The sequence below is a fragment of the Lissotriton helveticus genome, chromosome 4_1, assembly GCF_964261635.1.
Source record: "Lissotriton helveticus chromosome 4_1, aLisHel1.1, whole genome shotgun sequence".
Taxonomy (NCBI): Eukaryota; Metazoa; Chordata; class Amphibia; order Caudata; family Salamandridae; genus Lissotriton; species Lissotriton helveticus.
This window is the reverse complement of record NC_136063.1, coordinates 1,051,542,214-1,051,560,609: the sequence shown is the minus strand read 5'-3', so window position 1 is coordinate 1,051,560,609 and position 18,396 is coordinate 1,051,542,214. Positions and strand designations below refer to the sequence as shown.

Here is an 18,396-nt window from a genome sequence, read left to right as displayed (position 1 = left end):
CGAGCGCGTTCGCGTGCTCGTGGCCTGCTCAATTCCCTGCGCGCGGCCAGCTCCTGTCCCCTCTCCTGGGAAGCAGACTCGCTCACAATAGGTCTCTGGCGAGAACGCGCTTTCGCGCGGTTCAACGCCAGGAGACCTAAAAAAATGGCACCAACCTTGTTTCGCTAGCGTGGACGTGCTGTGAGCTGCCTTAGGAAGTCCGTCATGAGAGAGTCATGTCAGCTGTGGTATTGCTACTCAGTATATCCAAAAGGAAATACCAGCGATTACACCCCTGTAAGTTGCAATATAAAACTGGGAAGATTGGTCATCTTTACGAGCTACGTTGGAGATCAATTTGGGACTACAAGTCAGTGTATCCCAAAAGGAAAATCTGTTTTTGTGATCTCACAAGCAGCGATATATAGCCTGACAGGTGTACCACATTGGTTGATCTCACATATGCTTCCTGAGCGTTAAAGTTACAGTCTTGATAAAGACCAGGACAATACCATCGAAACGCGTTGACGCTGTGATACCTAATCTGTTTTGTGGGTTGGCACAATAGATATCAAATAACTTCCAATACATCGAGTTCCAGCCTTACCGCTATTTGAATATGAATATGGTTTATTGATGACAAAGTGTATTGTCTTTTAGATAGTCTCCTCTTTCCCCCTTTTTTTAACCTATTTTATCTCTTAATTTACATTTAGTCTTGTGCCAATACAATTGCTGCAAACTATTAGTACTATTGTGCATAGATATTACATTCATGTGATTAGAATTCTTGTGACATTTGTTTTTCATTATGACACATTTTTCATGATTTTAACAAATTGATATGTACAAATTCCATTACCACATTTGCGTGTTGGCACACTATTTTGAGCAGAGAGTGATACCCCTCCCTCTGTGTTCTTTTGTATTTAGCAGTATGTGTGATTTGGATGAATGTGAACAGTGAGCAATATATGGTCCACCAGAGGATACATTGTTATTTTTGATTTGATAAAAAAAAATTGATAATGGGAAATTAGATCTATTGGTAGTGATAATTAGAGAAAGAAATTGGAATCTACAGTGGTGGCCGAAAGAAAACCCTTGCAAATTAGTGGGGTGTGTGGTCCCACTTTCTATGGAAGAGAGGCAGGGACGTGGAGATCAGAAACTTTGTCTCTATTGTGAAATTGTGGGTAATTTCTTCAGAAAATGTACTAGTAAACCCAAAGGGAAACTTCGAGCAGTTTGTAAACTCACTAGATTGACAAACCTGAGATACCTGGGTCCAACGAGAGCAATGAACGACGTCTGATCCCTGGTGCCCAACCACGCTTTCCCATGGTCAAGCATTGGATATGTCTACTCTGAGACAATGCTGAAGGGGGGATGCGGTGAAAGAGAAGATATGACAACTGTAACTTGAAGCGGCTGTGCTGCTTTGTTTTTTCACACTGCTCTGCTTGGTGATTTCCCTCACCACTTTTAGTTTGCTTCTTATTTTCCTTTTGATTAAATTCTGTGGGCGTACTACTGCAAGGACAAAAAAGATAATGTTTACAACACCTCTTCACCACTGGATGTTCAATCCCCATTATGGCCTCCTGTGTGTGTGTGTAAACCCCTCTTTACCCTGTTGTCCCTTTGAGCCTCTCCTACCTGGTTGGCAAAGTGGTAATGTCCGACCTCTGAGGTTTTTCAATGGTAGATCTGAACTCTGGACTTGTTGCTTGAGACTCCCCAGATGCACCTGAGTCTCTAAGCGCCTAGAGCATTGCACTCTCAATCACCCTAACGAGTTGTTAGCTCTATTTGGTTTTTAGATCTTGTTCCTGTTACAGTGATCTCTTCAATCACATTTAGCCTCACACAATGTCTCACAAATGTTCTCTTAAACTGAAGGTTAGGCTTAGGCTTTCCTATTTCTAGCTAAGAAAGATGTTAAGAATTCATACTGTAGGTTATGAAGAATGGTACTTTCAATGGTACTTTCATAGGTTTCATAGTGCCAGAATCAGGGAAGACCGGGGACACAGGGATGCTGTCTGCTGGAAAGATTGGACAATAGGGAGGAAGACTGAAGTTGTTCCAAGACACTGGACAGGATTGCACAGTTAACTCTGACAACCATACGGGAGCTTGCTTCCGCTGAGTTCCTGATTGCCAAGCAAGATTTGGCAGTCGGGAGTGCCTTATATAGGATCTGGATTAGAAATGGCCACTGAGAAGATTCCAAAAGGTTTGCGATTACAAATGGCTGCCAAGAAGTTTCCAGATGGTTCTGGATTCAAAAATTGCCACCACAGAGTTTCCAGAAGATTCTAGAAGCTTCTTGAGGTAGGCAACCCAGTGCAAGTGGGCCAAATCAGATTGGTGGAAAATTCTGTGGACTGATGGTCCTTTAAACACGTAATAACTTCAACTTATGATGTTAGGCCTGACCACAGTTAATACTTTAAGCTTCATGTGTGACTACTGTTTTCTTGACTGTTCTTACTGGCCATGGCACTACCCCTTGTGTTGATTCAGACTACGGATGTTTCAGGGTACCCTAGGTGATCTTGTGGGGATAGTGACGATTTAGGGCAAAGTACAGTAGGCGACTCTGGGTAGTTATGACAGGTTTTCACTGTTGTTGAGGAGGACAACTTCTGAGAATGGTAGTTGTTAAGACCCAGCTTCCGGGTGAGCATGATGTAAAGGTTTTTAGGGAATTTGGAATTCTTCTATGGAAAATTCAATGCAATATTTTGCTAAAGATTTGGGCATAACAACCATTGAAAGAAACAAAGTGGATCAAATCCATACTATAGATGTCAGGTAAATGTTGTCAGGACCAATTAATACTCACACAATTCAGTTAATCATGACAATTTGCAGTGGACATCAAGAGCAGGTCCCGTTCATTTTAATTTTAGCACCCCAGTTTTGAGCAATTGTTGGAAAGAAAGCCTTTGCCAACCGCCTCGAAGCCAGGTCTAACCACACAATAGAAATCTTCAGCATCATCAAGGAGTTCTCCAACCCCTTAGCTACAGAGAACATCATCACTGCTTCACAAGACCTCTGCAACGTCCTGGCTGATTTCTTCCATGACAAGAATTCCACCATCTAAAACAACTTCCTACCTCAACTCTCCACCAACAGCACCCTCAGCCACCTCGCCCCTACTGATGCATACTCCAAACACCGGATCACCACATGGGACCAGCTCTCCGCATAGAGCACCTCAGCCATGATGCCCTCTGTCCACTCAGGAGCACCCATGGACCCCTGCCCCCACCTCATGTTCAACCTCAGACACAAGCCCATCAGCAACACACTCATCACCATCTTCAACACATCCATCAATCACTTCAGCCACCTTCCCAAAGGAATGGAAACACACTGAAGTCAAACCCCTCCTCAAAAAAACATTTGCAGACCCCAAAGAGCTCAAGAACTACCTGCCCATCTCCCTGCTCCTTTTTACTGCCAAGACCCTCGAAAAGACCATTAACCTTCAACACATATGCTACCTGAGAACAAAAACCTTCTTGACCCATCCCAATTGGGCGTCCACTCTAACCACAGCATGGAAACTGCACTAATCACAGCCACTGACAACATCAGAACTCTCCTAGACCCAGAAGAAACGGCTTCCCTGATCCTCTCTGACCTTCCAGCAGCTTTCAACACTGTTTCCCCACACACCCTGATCAAGAGGCTCCATCAGATTGGAATTCAAGAGGGTGCACTCAAATGGATCATATCATTCCTCACCAGAAGAACCCAGATAGTCCACTTTCTACCTTACTCCTTGGCTCCCATGAAAATCATCTGCAGCAGTCCCCAAGGATCATCCCTCAGCCCTACCCTATTCAACACATACATGACCCCCTTGGCCAACATCATCCGGACCCACGGACTCAACTTCCTCTTTTATGCAGATGACACTCAGGTTATCCTCTCTCAATCTGCAGACCCATCTACCATGAGGGCCAACTCAAGCCTATGCATGACTGATGTTGCCCCCTGGATTCAAGATAACTGCTGACAAAACTGAGGTACTGATCTTCTGGAACGACATCTCCCCGTGAAAAGACTCCTGGTGGCCACTCCACCAGACCACGCCAGGAACCTCTGCATCATTCTGGAAAGCAAACTCACCATTAAAAACCAGGTCAACTCAGTATTATCAGCCTGCTTCCTCGTGTTCCGCATGCTCCAGAAAATCTTTAAATGGCAACCAGTCAGCACCAGATGCACTGTTACCCAATCCATCATCACAAGCCGGGGACTCACCTGGCAAGAATTGTGTGGCAGCATTTTCGTGTTTCCCTGAGGGCTTTTGTTTCCTGGTGCCCACTCTGGTGTACTTTGCTGCGCCTTGTACGCTGGTGACACCGCCGCTGGTCTTCCCCTGCCGCCGCTGCTCTCTTGTATCAGAGCACGGCCACAGTTGGGGGGGGACGATGAGCGGGAGGACCACAACTCCCGTGAGCCTTTGCGGCCGGAAGCCGCCAACGCACGCTACGCGCCTGGAGGCACATAAAATCGGCGTCATCTCCCGGTGGAGCGGGGGACTCACCTAGCAAGAATTGTGTGGCAGCATTTTCGTATTTCCCTGAGGGCTTTTGTTTCCTGGTGCCCACTCTGGTGTACTTTGCTGTGCCTTGTGCGCTGGTGACACCGCCGCTGGTCTTCCCCTGCCGCCGCTGCTCTCTTGCATCAGAGCGCGGCCGCAATTGGGGGGGACCGCGAGCGGGAGGACCACAACTCCCGTGAGCCTTTGCGGCCGGAAGCCGCCAACGCACGCTATGCGCCTGGAGGCGCATAAAATCGGCGTCATCTCCCGGTGGAGCGGGGGACTCACCTGGCAAGAATTGTGTGGCAGCATTTTCGTGTTTCCCTGAGGGCTTTTGTTTCCTGGTGCCCACTCTGGTGTACTTTGCTGCGCCTTGTGCGCTGGTAACACCGCCGCTGGTCTTCCCCTGCCGCTGCTGCTCTCTTGCATCAGAGCGCGGCCGCAGTTGGGGGGGGACCGCGAGCGGGAGGACCACAACTCCCGTGAGCCTTTGCGGCCGGAAGCCGCCAACGCACGCTAAGCGCCTGGAGGCGCATAAAATCGGTATCATCTCCCCGCGTCGTGGGAGCGTCCCGGGAGCAGCCCGGGACAAGGGCGGGACCATCTGTGGCAGTCCGGGGCTGGCCGGGGCTGGGCTGGGCCACCCCCCTTGGCCGAATGCCCACACTAGATTAGATCAGCGTGGGGATTATACTCCATGGTAACTAGTGTGGCTCTGATAAACGGATATTTGCACCTTTGTGTCCTGGATAGTATTTGTTGTGTTACTATTGGTTTCCTGTAAATACTGGTTATTGTTGCAAATTATTCTACTTTTTTGTGGTGGCCTTTAGAAAGATGGGCAAAAGCATCCCTGAACAATCTCGTCCTAACACCAGGCAGAAAAAATCTACAACTACTCCTCTACCAAGTCTGACTGCTATAGACAAAATGCTGCAAAAGACCATAGGGGTAGTTGTTACAGCAATTGAGAATACCGAGAGACGCCTCTCGCTCCCCATAGGCATGGCCCCACCCTTACAATCTGCAAATACATCCCCAGTTCTGGCTAATTCTTTTAACTCAATGCTAATGACATCGTATGCCAGGCTACCAGGGGCTGATGTTAACCATGAGATGTTCCCTATCAATGAAAATGTACCTATTGAACTTTCGCTCTCGGCAAGCAGACTTTCATTAACACCTACTCTGCTGGCACCGGATACAAATGTAGAAGCTCCACTTTTAATTAATGACTCCATAGAGCCTGATGATTTTGATGTACAACTAACCACTGATCCTGGACCTTCGGATAGGGCAACTATTGAAAGTCCGCCTGCAAGGACCAGAGGGCAAAAAGCGAAAAGCAAACAAAATCATATTATCAAAGAACAACCTGTACACAAATATAGGGGAAAGGGCAGCCGTACATATCGCAAAACGGTTTCCAATCCTTCAGGCCGTAAGGGGGACAAGTGTGAGGGCCAGTCAAATGCTGTAGACACCCAGCCCAAGGAGGGAAGGTTTGAGGTTGGTGAAGAAGGATTCTGGGGGAGAATGGAGACCCTGCTATCAACACTTTTAGGGACAATTAGTGTAAGAATTAACAGCATTGAAACTAGGGTAGGTCTTATTGAACAACATATAACAAATAGTTCCCATTTAAATAAGACTTCCCATGCCATAACACTCGCACCCCCACCTGGATCCACTTCAAATGGGGCTGTGTACAAATCTGTGCAACATATAACTAAGGGAGCAAAGGATAAGTCAGGGGGAACTACTGTAACCACCCAGGCAGATCGAGTAGCCTCAAATAATCGATCCAAAGCAAATAATAATATTAGTAGCCATATTGTAGGAGAAAGACAGGAGCAACAAGACAAAATATTAAAGGATAATGCTGCAAACTTACCAGTAGGAAATGGGAAACGAGGGGACTAACCATTAGAGCAGACAAAGGGTCCTTGTATTTCAGAAGACCCCAAGGGCAACATTACACCACCAGTAATAAATCTACCACCGGAATGCGGGGCTTATGTTACAGTACTTTTTAATGTCCCCAAATTGCGGGAAGGACAAACAGAAACACATGAAATCCTTAGAAATAAAACCCTTTATTGGCTGACAAAAAATTGTGGTTACCCAATATTAGGCATGGAACAGATTATACTTACACAAAGAGTGGGATGGATAGGCCCCACTACAAAAACATTTGATGGGGACTGTGTAATAATTAATTTTAGGTCATCGAATTAGGCATATAAAACTTTACTTAGTGCTCCCCCTCCTTCATGCTGGGATTTTAATATGACTTTATTACCACTTGCATATTTTTATAGACATTTGTTGGTAAATAACCCAGCCTCTGATCATAAGATCTACTACCCAAGTAAAAACTGGTTACCTACACCATTTGCAGCATGCCCTATGAGACCTTCCATACCACTTTATAATAGATGTCAATGTTTGACCCAGTTAGAGGATAATGACTGACATAAAATCGTAGCCGGGGTTTTCCCCAGAAGCGTGTCAGGGTGGATGGTAACTCAAACACCATTAAGAAGTGGAAATGAAATAAGTAATACTCAATCCTCATACACAGCCCCCAATATGGAGTGTAAGACTAATAATGAAATTGAGAATGGGAACCTAATTGCCACACAACCTGTGGAGCCTATAGTAAATGTGGATATGCCTATAGACTCCAATGATATTCTAGGAGCAGAAACTACGATACATGAAGGGTATACCCTTACAACCTGGAATATTGCAGGTCTAGGAAAAAAATTAGCTATGTCTTTTTGGCAAGATTTTATTGCTTATGGTAGTGACTTAATGTGATACAAGAAACCTGGAGTACAGAGCATGTTGCAGTGGAAGGCTACACATCTTACTGCTTAAATGCCACACCCTCCTCATCAGAAAGAGCTAAGGGTGGATTAATGATGCTTATATCCAACAAACTGATTGGGTGTAGAATTATATTTTATTCATCCATTGGTAATCATAGCCAAGTTTTACGATTATCTTTCCCAAAGGGCAAGGATATGGTTTTAATTAATCATTATAACAATAATTTTGACAAAGATAGGGGAGCCCCATTAGACCCTTTAGAAAAAGAGATAGATAGGGTATTGAAATTCTCAAGTAAACTTGCAGTCATTTTGTGGGCGGGCGATTTTAATATCCGAGTCTGTCCTACAATTAATACTAACTCATGTGGATTTATGAAGGTCCACACCACTGCAGTTGGGACTGATGACAATATGTTACATTTCCCACACTGTGGATATAGAATGGCCCTTAATACAATAATGGCAAAGTTTGACCTCGAGTTGTTAGACTGTTCCAAGAAAAAGGGTCACGTAAAATGTCCAACATTTACTGGGGTGAACGGGAACAGTAATATAGACCATATCCTAATGTCGAAGAACAGTTTTTATACTGACCTTTGGATATTAGAACAGGAGGTTAGTGACCACAATAGTATCTCTATAGTTTTATTAGACTGGGGTAATAAACTGTCTAATAACGCTGACAGAATTTTAGATATCCTCCCCGTTAGACCTAACGGGATGAGAATAAAGTGGGATGGCGTGGACCCACGGAAGATCCAAATGGAAGTGGTCAGCAAATGTAGAGAATGTATTGACCATTGCCTTAGTTAGGAGGTCACCTCCGACACATTACAAACCTCATTTTCTGAGATAAATAATGTAATTAGGAGTATACTAACCAGAAATACCAAAGGCCAGACACAAGATGGGATGAGGTGGTTTGATTCAAAATGTGCACAGGCATTACACAAACTTAAATTGGCGCTGGGGACAAAACCCCGTAACCAAATTCTTGTCCATGAGCTTCGAATTAATTATAAACAAGCCCTGTTGGTACATAAAAAAGAGATGTGATCAGAGGCCTGGGATAAATTAAGTATGGCAGCTGAAACGAACAACATCAAACTCTTTTGGGAAACTGTAAATAGTCAATTTTTAAAAGACAATCACATTCCTGAACTGACGTCCTATGTAAATTGTACTGAATGGATTGAACATTTTTCTAATATTTTTAATCCGGATAAGGTACTTTTAACTTCTCTTTTAAATGACGATTTTACGTGGCCTACACTACCACTGTTGATTGATGTTGAAGAGGTCCAGGAAGGGTTGGTAATTAGCAAAGGGGGCAAAGCGTCCCGATAGATTTATATAAGGATGTAATGGACTTATGGGCCCCAATCCTCACAAGGATTTTTAACACCGCTGCCTTGGGGAATTTTCCAATATCGTGGGTGCAATCATCCATTGTTCCATTACATAAAAAGGGTTCGCGTTCCGAAGCATGCAATTACCGCCCAATATCACTACTGGACTCTTCTATAAAGGTGATGAGTAGGGTGATTTTAAGAAGATTGGAAACATGGGCCTCAGATCTAAATGTTTTAACCCCAGTTCAGTATGGCTTTAGAAAGGGTTTAGGGACAATTGAACAGTGTATAAATTTGGATTTATTAATTAATAAATATACAGTAGCGAAAGAGGGTAACTTTTAATCAACAAATCGAAGACATACACTATGATATGCGGCAGAAAAATGAAGTCACCTAGGTCCTTTTATCTGGATGGTTCAAAGATACAAGCTGTCAAAACCTTTTGTTACTTAGGCATTACCTTTGAAGGCAATGGTAAATGGACTAGTGAGCAAGAAAATATTAGATATAAAATGACTAGGAATACCAACGGTATCTTTCGTTTCGCTGCAAAAATAGGGGACCGCAGAATTAAGGATATGATAACAATATATATAAAGCAAGGTGTGTCTCCTCGGCTCTATATGGAGCTGGACTGTGGGATCACTCCTCCACAGCACAACTTCAAAAAGATGAAAATAGCTTTCTTAATCGGATGCTGTGTGCCCCGGCTTCAGCATCCACCGACCTAATTCATCAATAAACTGGTCTAAATTATATTGCAGACCAGGCTGCTATACGTCCCTTACTTTTATGATGTTCTATTTGGTACAAGAAGGAAACCGAGTTCACACAGACCATAATCAGAGATTGCCTTAAGTTAGATTATTGGCCACGTATTCCTTGGTTGAGCTATATCATTCATTGGTATAGCGTATTATTTAACTTCACCATCTCCAAGGAGTCTGATTACGTAATACCATTCTCTAAGAAAGAAATAAAAAGACCTGTTTCTGTCTTATAAGGGGAAAGAAAGAAATTACTGAGGACCCATAAGACATCTGTATTTTATAGGCAACTGGAACTGAAAAGTGGACTTCAGGCATATCTGTCAAATGTGACTAGACCTTCACATCGTTTTGTGTTGATACGTTTGAGGTTGGGCATTGGTCATCATCTTGTGTCCTTTCCAATTATAGGGCAAGGCACTACTGTAAATTGTCCTTGTGATAACGTTTCAAAACAGAGTTGTTGCCATTTCCTGCTATTTTGTAAATTTTACGTATTTTTAAGGAAATTTTATCTGAAGCCTATCCTTTTAAAATATGGAATTCGTTTATCAGTCGATGCAATGAAATTATAATGTTCTCTTGAGAGCCCAGATATTTGCTTTTATGTCGTACATTTGATATTGAAAAGTAGAGCTGCTAGGAAATCGATATTACTGTAAAATACTTGCACTAAAGCACATGTCACTTTTAGTAGAGAAGGTTTAATCATTGACTGTGAATTAATGTCAGCTGTTGTAAATAATTTAATGAATTATAACAGAGCTGTAAAGATGTATATTCTACCGTGCGAAGTCTGTTCCTATGGTCATATATGCAGTTATGCACAGGTCACTTTATCATGCATATGTCACTTTAAGGAGCATTTGCTTGCTTAGCTTAGCTCCACAGTTCTAATACTATTAGCGCGTTTTTGCACATCTGGGGCCAGATGTAGGTAAAAAATATTTACCGATCCTTAATTACCGAATTTTACCGATTCGGTAAATAAGAATCGGTAAATTCGAAGGAGGGGTATGTAGGAACATCCAGATGTTCCAATTACCGATTCGGTAAGAATCGGTAAATAAGAATAGGTAAATTTTGAATCGGTAATTACCGATCGGTATTTACCGATCGGTATGGCCAATGCATTCCTATGGGGCAAAAGTCCCATAGGAAAGCATTAGAAATACCGATCGGTAATTACCGATCGGTAAATACCGATCGGTAATTACCGATCGGTAAATACCGATCGGTATTTCCCGCGTCGGCCAGCAACCAAAAGTGAAACTCAACACAACAGCCAATCAGGTGCAACCACCCTCCCCCTTCCTGGCAGGAAGTGTGCACACAGGCAGCTGCAACTAATTAGAAGGTTCTGGAAAGGCAGTTGGAGCAGAGAGACTGGGAGCAGCAGCAGCAGCAGGCAGAGCTCGTGAATTGAGAACACTTTAAAATGGAAAGCAGCAGGGAAAGTGAGCAGGCAGAAAGGAAAAGGAAACTTAAGTTCAGTAGTACTGAATTACAGGTGCTTGTTGAGGAGGTGGTCAAGGTACACCACAGACTTTTTGGAAAACTGTCCCTCACTGTGGCAGAATCCACAAAAAGGAAAATATGGCTGGACATCCTAGATAAAGTGAATGCTGTGGGAGTGACCACCAGAGTGACAGAAGACTTAAAGAAGAGGTTCTATGACCTAAGGAGCCTCACAAAGAAAAAATTGGCTGATCGCCACAAACAGTCACAGAAAACAGGTGGAGGAAAGAACACAGCACCCCCACTCACCGAGCTTGAGGAGCTGGTAGCCACAACCCTGGAGTCTGAAAGTGTCCATGGACTGGGAGAAGTGGACAGCTCGGCTAAATCTGCAAAAACAAAAGGTAAGATGCATGCACAGCAATCCCCCTCCCACCCCCATCCATCCCTCACCCCTTGCAGCTCAGTTACCCCAGTCCCATGGTGTGTGTGCAAAACTGTAGCAATGCATCATGGTACATGTAGTCAGTCAGTGACAGAACATGTGACATAGCACTGTAACCAACAAGTAATTTAAATGTTTGCAGACAAAATGAAGGGCAGGCAGCATGTTCAAAGTGCAAATTGATATGTTTAATTGTAGTGGCTGTGACACATTAGCACCTAGCTGATATGTGCCCATATGTCCACAGGTCACACATCCAGAAGGCAGTCCGAGGAGGCAGAAGGCACGGCACCCCAGAGGGATGACAGTCAGGATCCAGGGCCCAGTGCATCCCAGGACACAGGGGTCCCGAGTGGGCAGCCACCCTCCCAAGCAACAGACATCAGTGAGGAAATGCATGGATCCCCAATTCCCCCACAGTCACCACTATTGGTGTCATCACCAGAAATGCCTGCATCCCTTGAATTGGTAACACCTGTTGCACACCCTAGCAGGAGGCATGTTGTTTCCCCACTGCTGCAAATGGAGATAGGTGCTGAGGAAATGGTGGGTGTAGAGTCACATGACTTGTCTGAGGCTGACATCACTGCCACACTGCAGCCCGGCACAGAGCCTGTACCACCTACCACTAGAAGGCGCACAGTCCAAGGAAGGGGTGCAGGTGCACGTGGGGAGGGGTCCAGTGTCTTCCAAGGCCTGGAGGGATCGATGGTCAGGATACAGAGGATGCAGGGCAAGGGCATCATGGCCTGTCAGAGACAAATGAGAAACATGAACATTAACATTCAGGACATTGGCAAGGGCATACAAGAGCTTGTGGAGGTGAACAAGTGCATGGCAACAGGCATACAGCAACTGTGCACTAAACTTGACTCTGAAATTGCTGCAAGGCGCAGGGACAAGCAGCGAGCACAGAGAGCAGAGAAATCCTTACACCGCCTGGCAACAGCCACATCCCTGCTATGCAGGCGTAGCATCAATAGCCAGGAAGTCCTGACTAATAATACCAACCAGTTAACAAGGGGCATAGCTGGAATGACTGGTGCGCTGGAGGCCCTACTCAATGCACAAAGTGCACGAAGTTCTGCTCTTGACGTGCCGGACAGTGAACCTAGCACCAGTAGGAGCAGCACAGCTAGCCCACATGGTGTTGAGCCAAGGAGGAGCAGCAGGCGACAGGGTGAGGCTACAGGCCAAACGCCCAGTGTACAGGCTGAGCCACAAACACCTGGCAGTGCAAAGCGTGGCCGAAAATGAACATTTTTTACTATGGCCTACTGCCTGTGGACATTTGTTTATTTAGTTGTTAAAGTTACATTTGCACATTTGTGCCATTTAAACAAGCCTAGTGACAATATGCAACTATGGTGGGTGGGTTCAAGACCTGTCTGAGTGTGTTTGCTCACTGTGAGCATTGATGTCAAATGCTTACTGTTGATTTTTTTTCTTTACCATCTGTTTATGAAACCTAAATAAACAGAAGCTTGTGCTTTGACTATAGCTCGGTGTCTTCACTTACTCAGAAATAGTTGCGTGTAATCTCCTCACGTCTGTATCTGCCATCACTTGGTGTTGACACTCCTGCAGGATGTCTTTCAGGCACAGCAATGTCGTCGTCGTGATCCTCATAGTCACTTAACTCCACCTCAGTCCCCTTCTTCACAGCCAGATTGTGCAACATGGCACAGGCAGCAATGATCTTACAGCATGTGATGGGGGTATACTTCCTTGCACCTCCACTCTTGTGCAGGCATCTAAACCTTCTCTTCCAAATTCCAAATGTTCTCTCAACAACATTGCGTGTGCGCTTGTGTGCCCGGTTGTACCTCCTTTGGCTGGGTGTTGAGGGGTTGAGGTAGGGGGTTAGTATGAATGAGCGAAGGGCATATGCACTGTCTCCTGGAAAGAAAAGGGAATAATTTACTCACATGCATACATGTACTGCTAATTGCAATAGGTCTAATAGGTGTTGCACACTGTGTCTTACCTAGGAGGTAGCCTTCACCAAATTCCCCTGCAGTCAGCCGTTCATAGATGCCACTGTTCTGAAATATATATGAATCATGGGTACTTCCCGGGAATTTTGCTACAAGGTCTGTGATGTAGTGCTTAGCATTGCAAATCACCTGCACGTTGATGGTGTGGGTTGATTTCCTATTGCGGTAAATGTATTCTGTGGCAGCAGGGGGACAAATGGGGATGTGTGTGCCATCAATGCATCCGATGATATGGGGAAATCCTGCCATCTGGTAGAAGTCCGATTTGGTTTGAACCAGTTCTGCATGGGTGGATGGAAAAGAAATGTAATGGTCCATCCTGTGCAACATGGCGTCAAGGAATCTGTGAAAAAACCTTGAGAGGCTGCTCTGGGTCACCCCTCCCACCGCAGCAACCACGCTCTGGTAGCTCCCTGACGCCAGCAGGTGGATGCTGCACAGCACCTGTACATGTGCTGGTATTGCATGTGCCCTTGGGGTGGGGTGCTCCAACAGAGGTTTGAGGTCCCTGATGAGCTCCATGATGGTGTCTGGAGCCAACCTGTACCTTTGCACAATCTCTTCCTCTGTGAGCATGAACAGGGTCACCCTCTGCCTGTAGACCTGCTCCTGTCTCAGCCATTCCCTCTCTCCTTCCTCCTGTAGCCGTAGCCGTCTTGCAATTACATAGAATGCCGCCATTTTGCAAACAGAATTGCATTTTGGGTCCTTTTTTATAGGCTGTACCTGGTTTACACCTGATTTGAATCCATGGTAAATACCGACTCTTAAATACCGATTTGGGCCCAAAATCGGTATTTCAGAGCCTCCCTACATCTCAAACTTCAATTTTACCTATTCTTAATTACCGAATCGGTATTTTACCGATCGGTAAAGTTACCGATCGGTAAAGTTACCGATCGGTAACTTTACCGATCGGTAACTTTGCCGATCGGTAACTTTACCGATCGGTAACTTTACCGATCGGTAACTTTACCGATTCGGGAAATTTACCGATTCGGCCTATTTTCTGTCACCTACATGCCGATCTCCAAATACCGGTCGGTAACGGCCGAATTCGGCCGTTTCCGACCGGTATTTGGCTACCTACATCTGGCCCCTGGTCTCCTGTATATGAGATGTTTTTTAATCACTATGTATTATAACATGAAGTATGACATATGTTATACTTAAATCACAATTGATGATGTACTATTTGTTTAAATTATTTATTTATTTAAGCACAATAGAGTATCTCCATTCTAGCATTAAGTTTATAGGAAGGTCGGTTCATGAATTAATTCCCTATATTGTATAGTGGTTGACGTATAATATTTTGGTGTTTATGATGATATTTAGGATGTGTAACAATTAATAGTATTTTATTGTATTTTATTGTTCAGCTTGTATGGTTGTGTAAATACAAACCGAATAAAAGCTTTTGAACTGAACTGAACTGAACTACACCAACATTCTCTATGGAGGAATCACCACACAGCTACTGAACCATACAGAACTGAGCAGGCACACTCATCCTCAACCCCCCCCAGATGGACGCACATCACATCTCATCTCTGTAAATTCCACTAGCTCCACCTCCACAAGAGATGCCAATTCAAGATGCTACCCCATGCCTACAAAACACTGCACAATCAGGGACCAACATACATCAACCACTGCCTGAGCTTCCACCAACCCTCCAGAGACCTTCGCTCTGTCTCCCTCTCCCTCTCACTCCCCCAGACCCCCCCTACATCCGCCAAAGGAAGAGTGGTGGACGCTCCTTCCCCTATCTGGCTGCAAAGGGCTGGAACTGCCTCTCCCTACGTAATTCAGCTTCCCTACAGGAATTCAGAAGGATCTCAAGACCTGGCTTTTTGACTGATTCCACCTGAGCAGCAGAGACCCCAGCCCCTGGATACCCTCACAGGTTATTAGCGGCGCTATAAAAAATCCTGACTGACTGACTGATTTTCTTCATTGTATGACAACAATCCAAGGATTGATTGGAAAACAAGGAGTTTAAACTTAGGTCCTCTTATTACCTTAAGCATTACATGCAGGAAGTAAAATCAAACAAATGGATTTGTCACTGTTCTCTGGGAGACAGGGAGGTATTGATCCCTAAAGTCTATCAGGATTTCAAAGACATATTTGACAAAAATAAAGGCTAGTGTATTAACACCTCACTGACCCTTTGACTGTCGAATAGATCTCCAACAGGGGGCCGAACTCCTCATATTAGAATTTAGGCTCTGACAGGAAGTAAAAATCTTCCCTGTAGAAAATACCTAGATGAACTGTTTCAGATTGGATTCATTCATCCATCCCAGTCTCCAGTTTCCTCTCCTTTATTTTTTTTTTGATCAATAGAGGGGGAGAGCTCTGGGTGTGCATAGGTTACTGGGCCCTAATCATATGATGGTAAAAAACAAGTATCCCTTAACATTGATCCTATCTTTACTAGACCAAGTAAAAGAGGTAATGGTTTACAGTTAATTATACGTACCGAAGGGGCCTTGCCATCTTATGGGTATCTGAAAGGGTTGTTAGAAATGGGGGTCTCAAGCTGGCAGTGGCTTACACCCAGTCCAAATTGGGACCCTAATTATAGTGAGGGTAAGGGAGTTGCACACCAGAGATAACCCCTTCTCACACCCTTGGTAGCTTGGCAGAAGAAGTCAGGCTTATCTCAGAGGCAATGCGTAAAGCATTTGTACAAACACTCAAAGTGAAAGCACTCCAAATGGACACCACACCAGTTTTGAAAAATAACCAATCTTTATCTAAGTAAAACAAGACCAAAATGACAAAAAATCAAACATACACAAGCAAATTTGATTCCTTACTGTGAGGGGAAGTGATGCATCGATCTCCGGACACACTGCCTCGGTTCCTTACTGCTGGGCAGGTTCGATGAAGAACTTAGCGTGCAGCTGCAATGCAACGAAAATCTGGATGCGTTTGTTTGATGCGGTGGCAAAATAGGTGCTGCATCGATTTTCCAGCTGAGAGCAGGTGATGCATCGAATTCTTCTTCCGCACAGCAGGGTCTGCGTTGGAGTCGGGGTGGGTGCCTCGGACATTGAAGACACAGTGCTCAGGACTTAGGCTGCAGCAATCTTTTTAGCTGCATTGCAGATGCTGCATTGATTCTGTGACTGCACCGCAGAGATACATTGGTTTTTCAAAATCACAGCAAGACTGGGTCGGGAAAAACGGATGCTGAAGGTCGATCCATTGATTTTCTCAGTCCTATTGTAGCAAAAGCGACCTCCAAGGGCAGAGAACTGGAATTGGCACCACTTGGCAGGTCAGAACACCCAGCAGAGAAGGTCAGGGGCTACAGATGAAGTCTTTGATGGCCCTGAGACTGTTTAGCAGGAGGCAAGCTATAGGAAGGTAGGATCCTTCTGCATGATTAACCCCACTTTTTGCCTGGTGTTGTTATGGTTTCTTACTAGCCTGACTGGGATCCTGCTAATCAGTACCTCAGTCTCTGTGCTTTCTCCCCAAAATTGGTTATGGTGAGTACTTAGGTACATCCCAGATTGGCTCCTGGTGTACCCTCATAAGTCCCTAGTATATAGTACTGAGGTATCCAGGGCATAGGTACACCAGGGGTCCCCCATGGGCTAGATGTAGGTAATCCGAAAATACAGATTCTAAAATACCGAATTTTACCGATTCGGTATTTCAGAATCGGTATTTGGGATGTAGATAATAATTCGGTAAAACATACCGAATCAGTAAATACCGAAAAAGTCAAGGGTGGCAGGGTGGCACTTTGACACCATGTTGCACCCCTGATTAGTGCTTGTGTGCCATGTGGCACACATACATGCCCTAATGTATGTCTGTCACATGGCACAGGTGTAAATGCACATATTTGCATTTACATAGGAATTCGTTATTTACCACCAACTAACAGTTGGTGGTAAATAACGATCCTTAAAGTCCTGTAGCACTGTTTACAGTGCTACCTACATTTCAAAATACAGATTCGGTAATTTTACAGAATCAGTAAATTGACTGAATTGGTAAATTTACCGAATCGGAATATTTACCGATTCGGTAAAATTACCGATTCGGTAAAATTACCGATTCGGTAAAATTACAGAATCTGTATTTTTTAATGCCCTAAATCTCAGTATCCAAATACCGGTCGGTAACGGGCGAAAATCTGTTTTTTCGGTCGTTATCGACCGGTATTTGGATATCCACATCTGGCCCACAGTGTGTAATCAATGCAGAAAAGCAATCATAATAACACATTTCCTTTGACAATAAAATATTTACATTACACTAAATCAGGTGTAGAAGAGTGGACAACGGGGAGGCGGGTGAGTCAGTGAGGAAGCCACAGGCAGATACTGTATCCACCAGAAAAAGCATAACCGAAGGTAAGGAACTTGTTCTTCTGATGGATACATCTGCCAGTGGATTCCTCACCTTGTGAATAGAGTCCCACGGGCAGTCTCCACTCCCGGAGGAGGGTGTCCACTCTCCTACACCAGAAAATCCTGGAGAACAGAACGCGCAAAGTGGCCGTCCCCCCTCACTTCGGAATCTAAGCAGTAATGCTTCGCGAAAGTGTGGAGGGAAGCCCAAGTCGCTGCTCTATAAATGTCCTCTACAGGTACACCCCTAGACAAAGCAGATGTAGCAGACCTTGCTCTAGTGGAATGAGCTCTTAAACCTTCAGGAGGTTCCTTACCCGCCAGAGAGAAGCATATCTTGATACACAAGACAATCCATCTCAACAGCGTGTGCTTGTGCACCGCCTTGCCTCTTCTGGCTCCAGCAAAACTAACAAAGAGCTGGTCATCCACTCTGAACTCCCTGGTTCTGTCCAGGTAGAAACTCACCGCCCTCTTCGGGTCCAAGCGGTGAAGTCTCTCCTCCTCCTTGGAAGGGTGAGGGGGAGGATAGAAGGTACGAAGGGTAATGGACTGCCCCAGATGGAAGGGAGTTACCACCTTAGGCAGAAAAGCAGCCCTGGTCCTGAGTCC

General features: G+C 44.7%; 1 protein-coding gene across 1 annotated transcript in view; it reads left to right on the top strand.

Annotated features, from left to right (window-relative positions):
• The first annotated feature begins 10,823 nt into the window (after nt 1-10,823).
• Nucleotides 10,824-18,396, top strand: part of LOC144828106 (t-SNARE domain-containing protein 1-like) — a 65,774-nt gene continuing 58,201 nt past the window's right edge. Inside the window, exons 1-2 of the mRNA XM_078686232.1 lie at nt 10,824-11,367; nt 11,656-11,793. Of these exons, the coding sequence (XP_078542358.1) occupies nt 10,944-11,367; nt 11,656-11,793 (562 nt within the window). The 5' untranslated portion in view covers nt 10,824-10,943. The remainder of the gene's footprint in view (nt 11,368-11,655; nt 11,794-18,396) is intronic.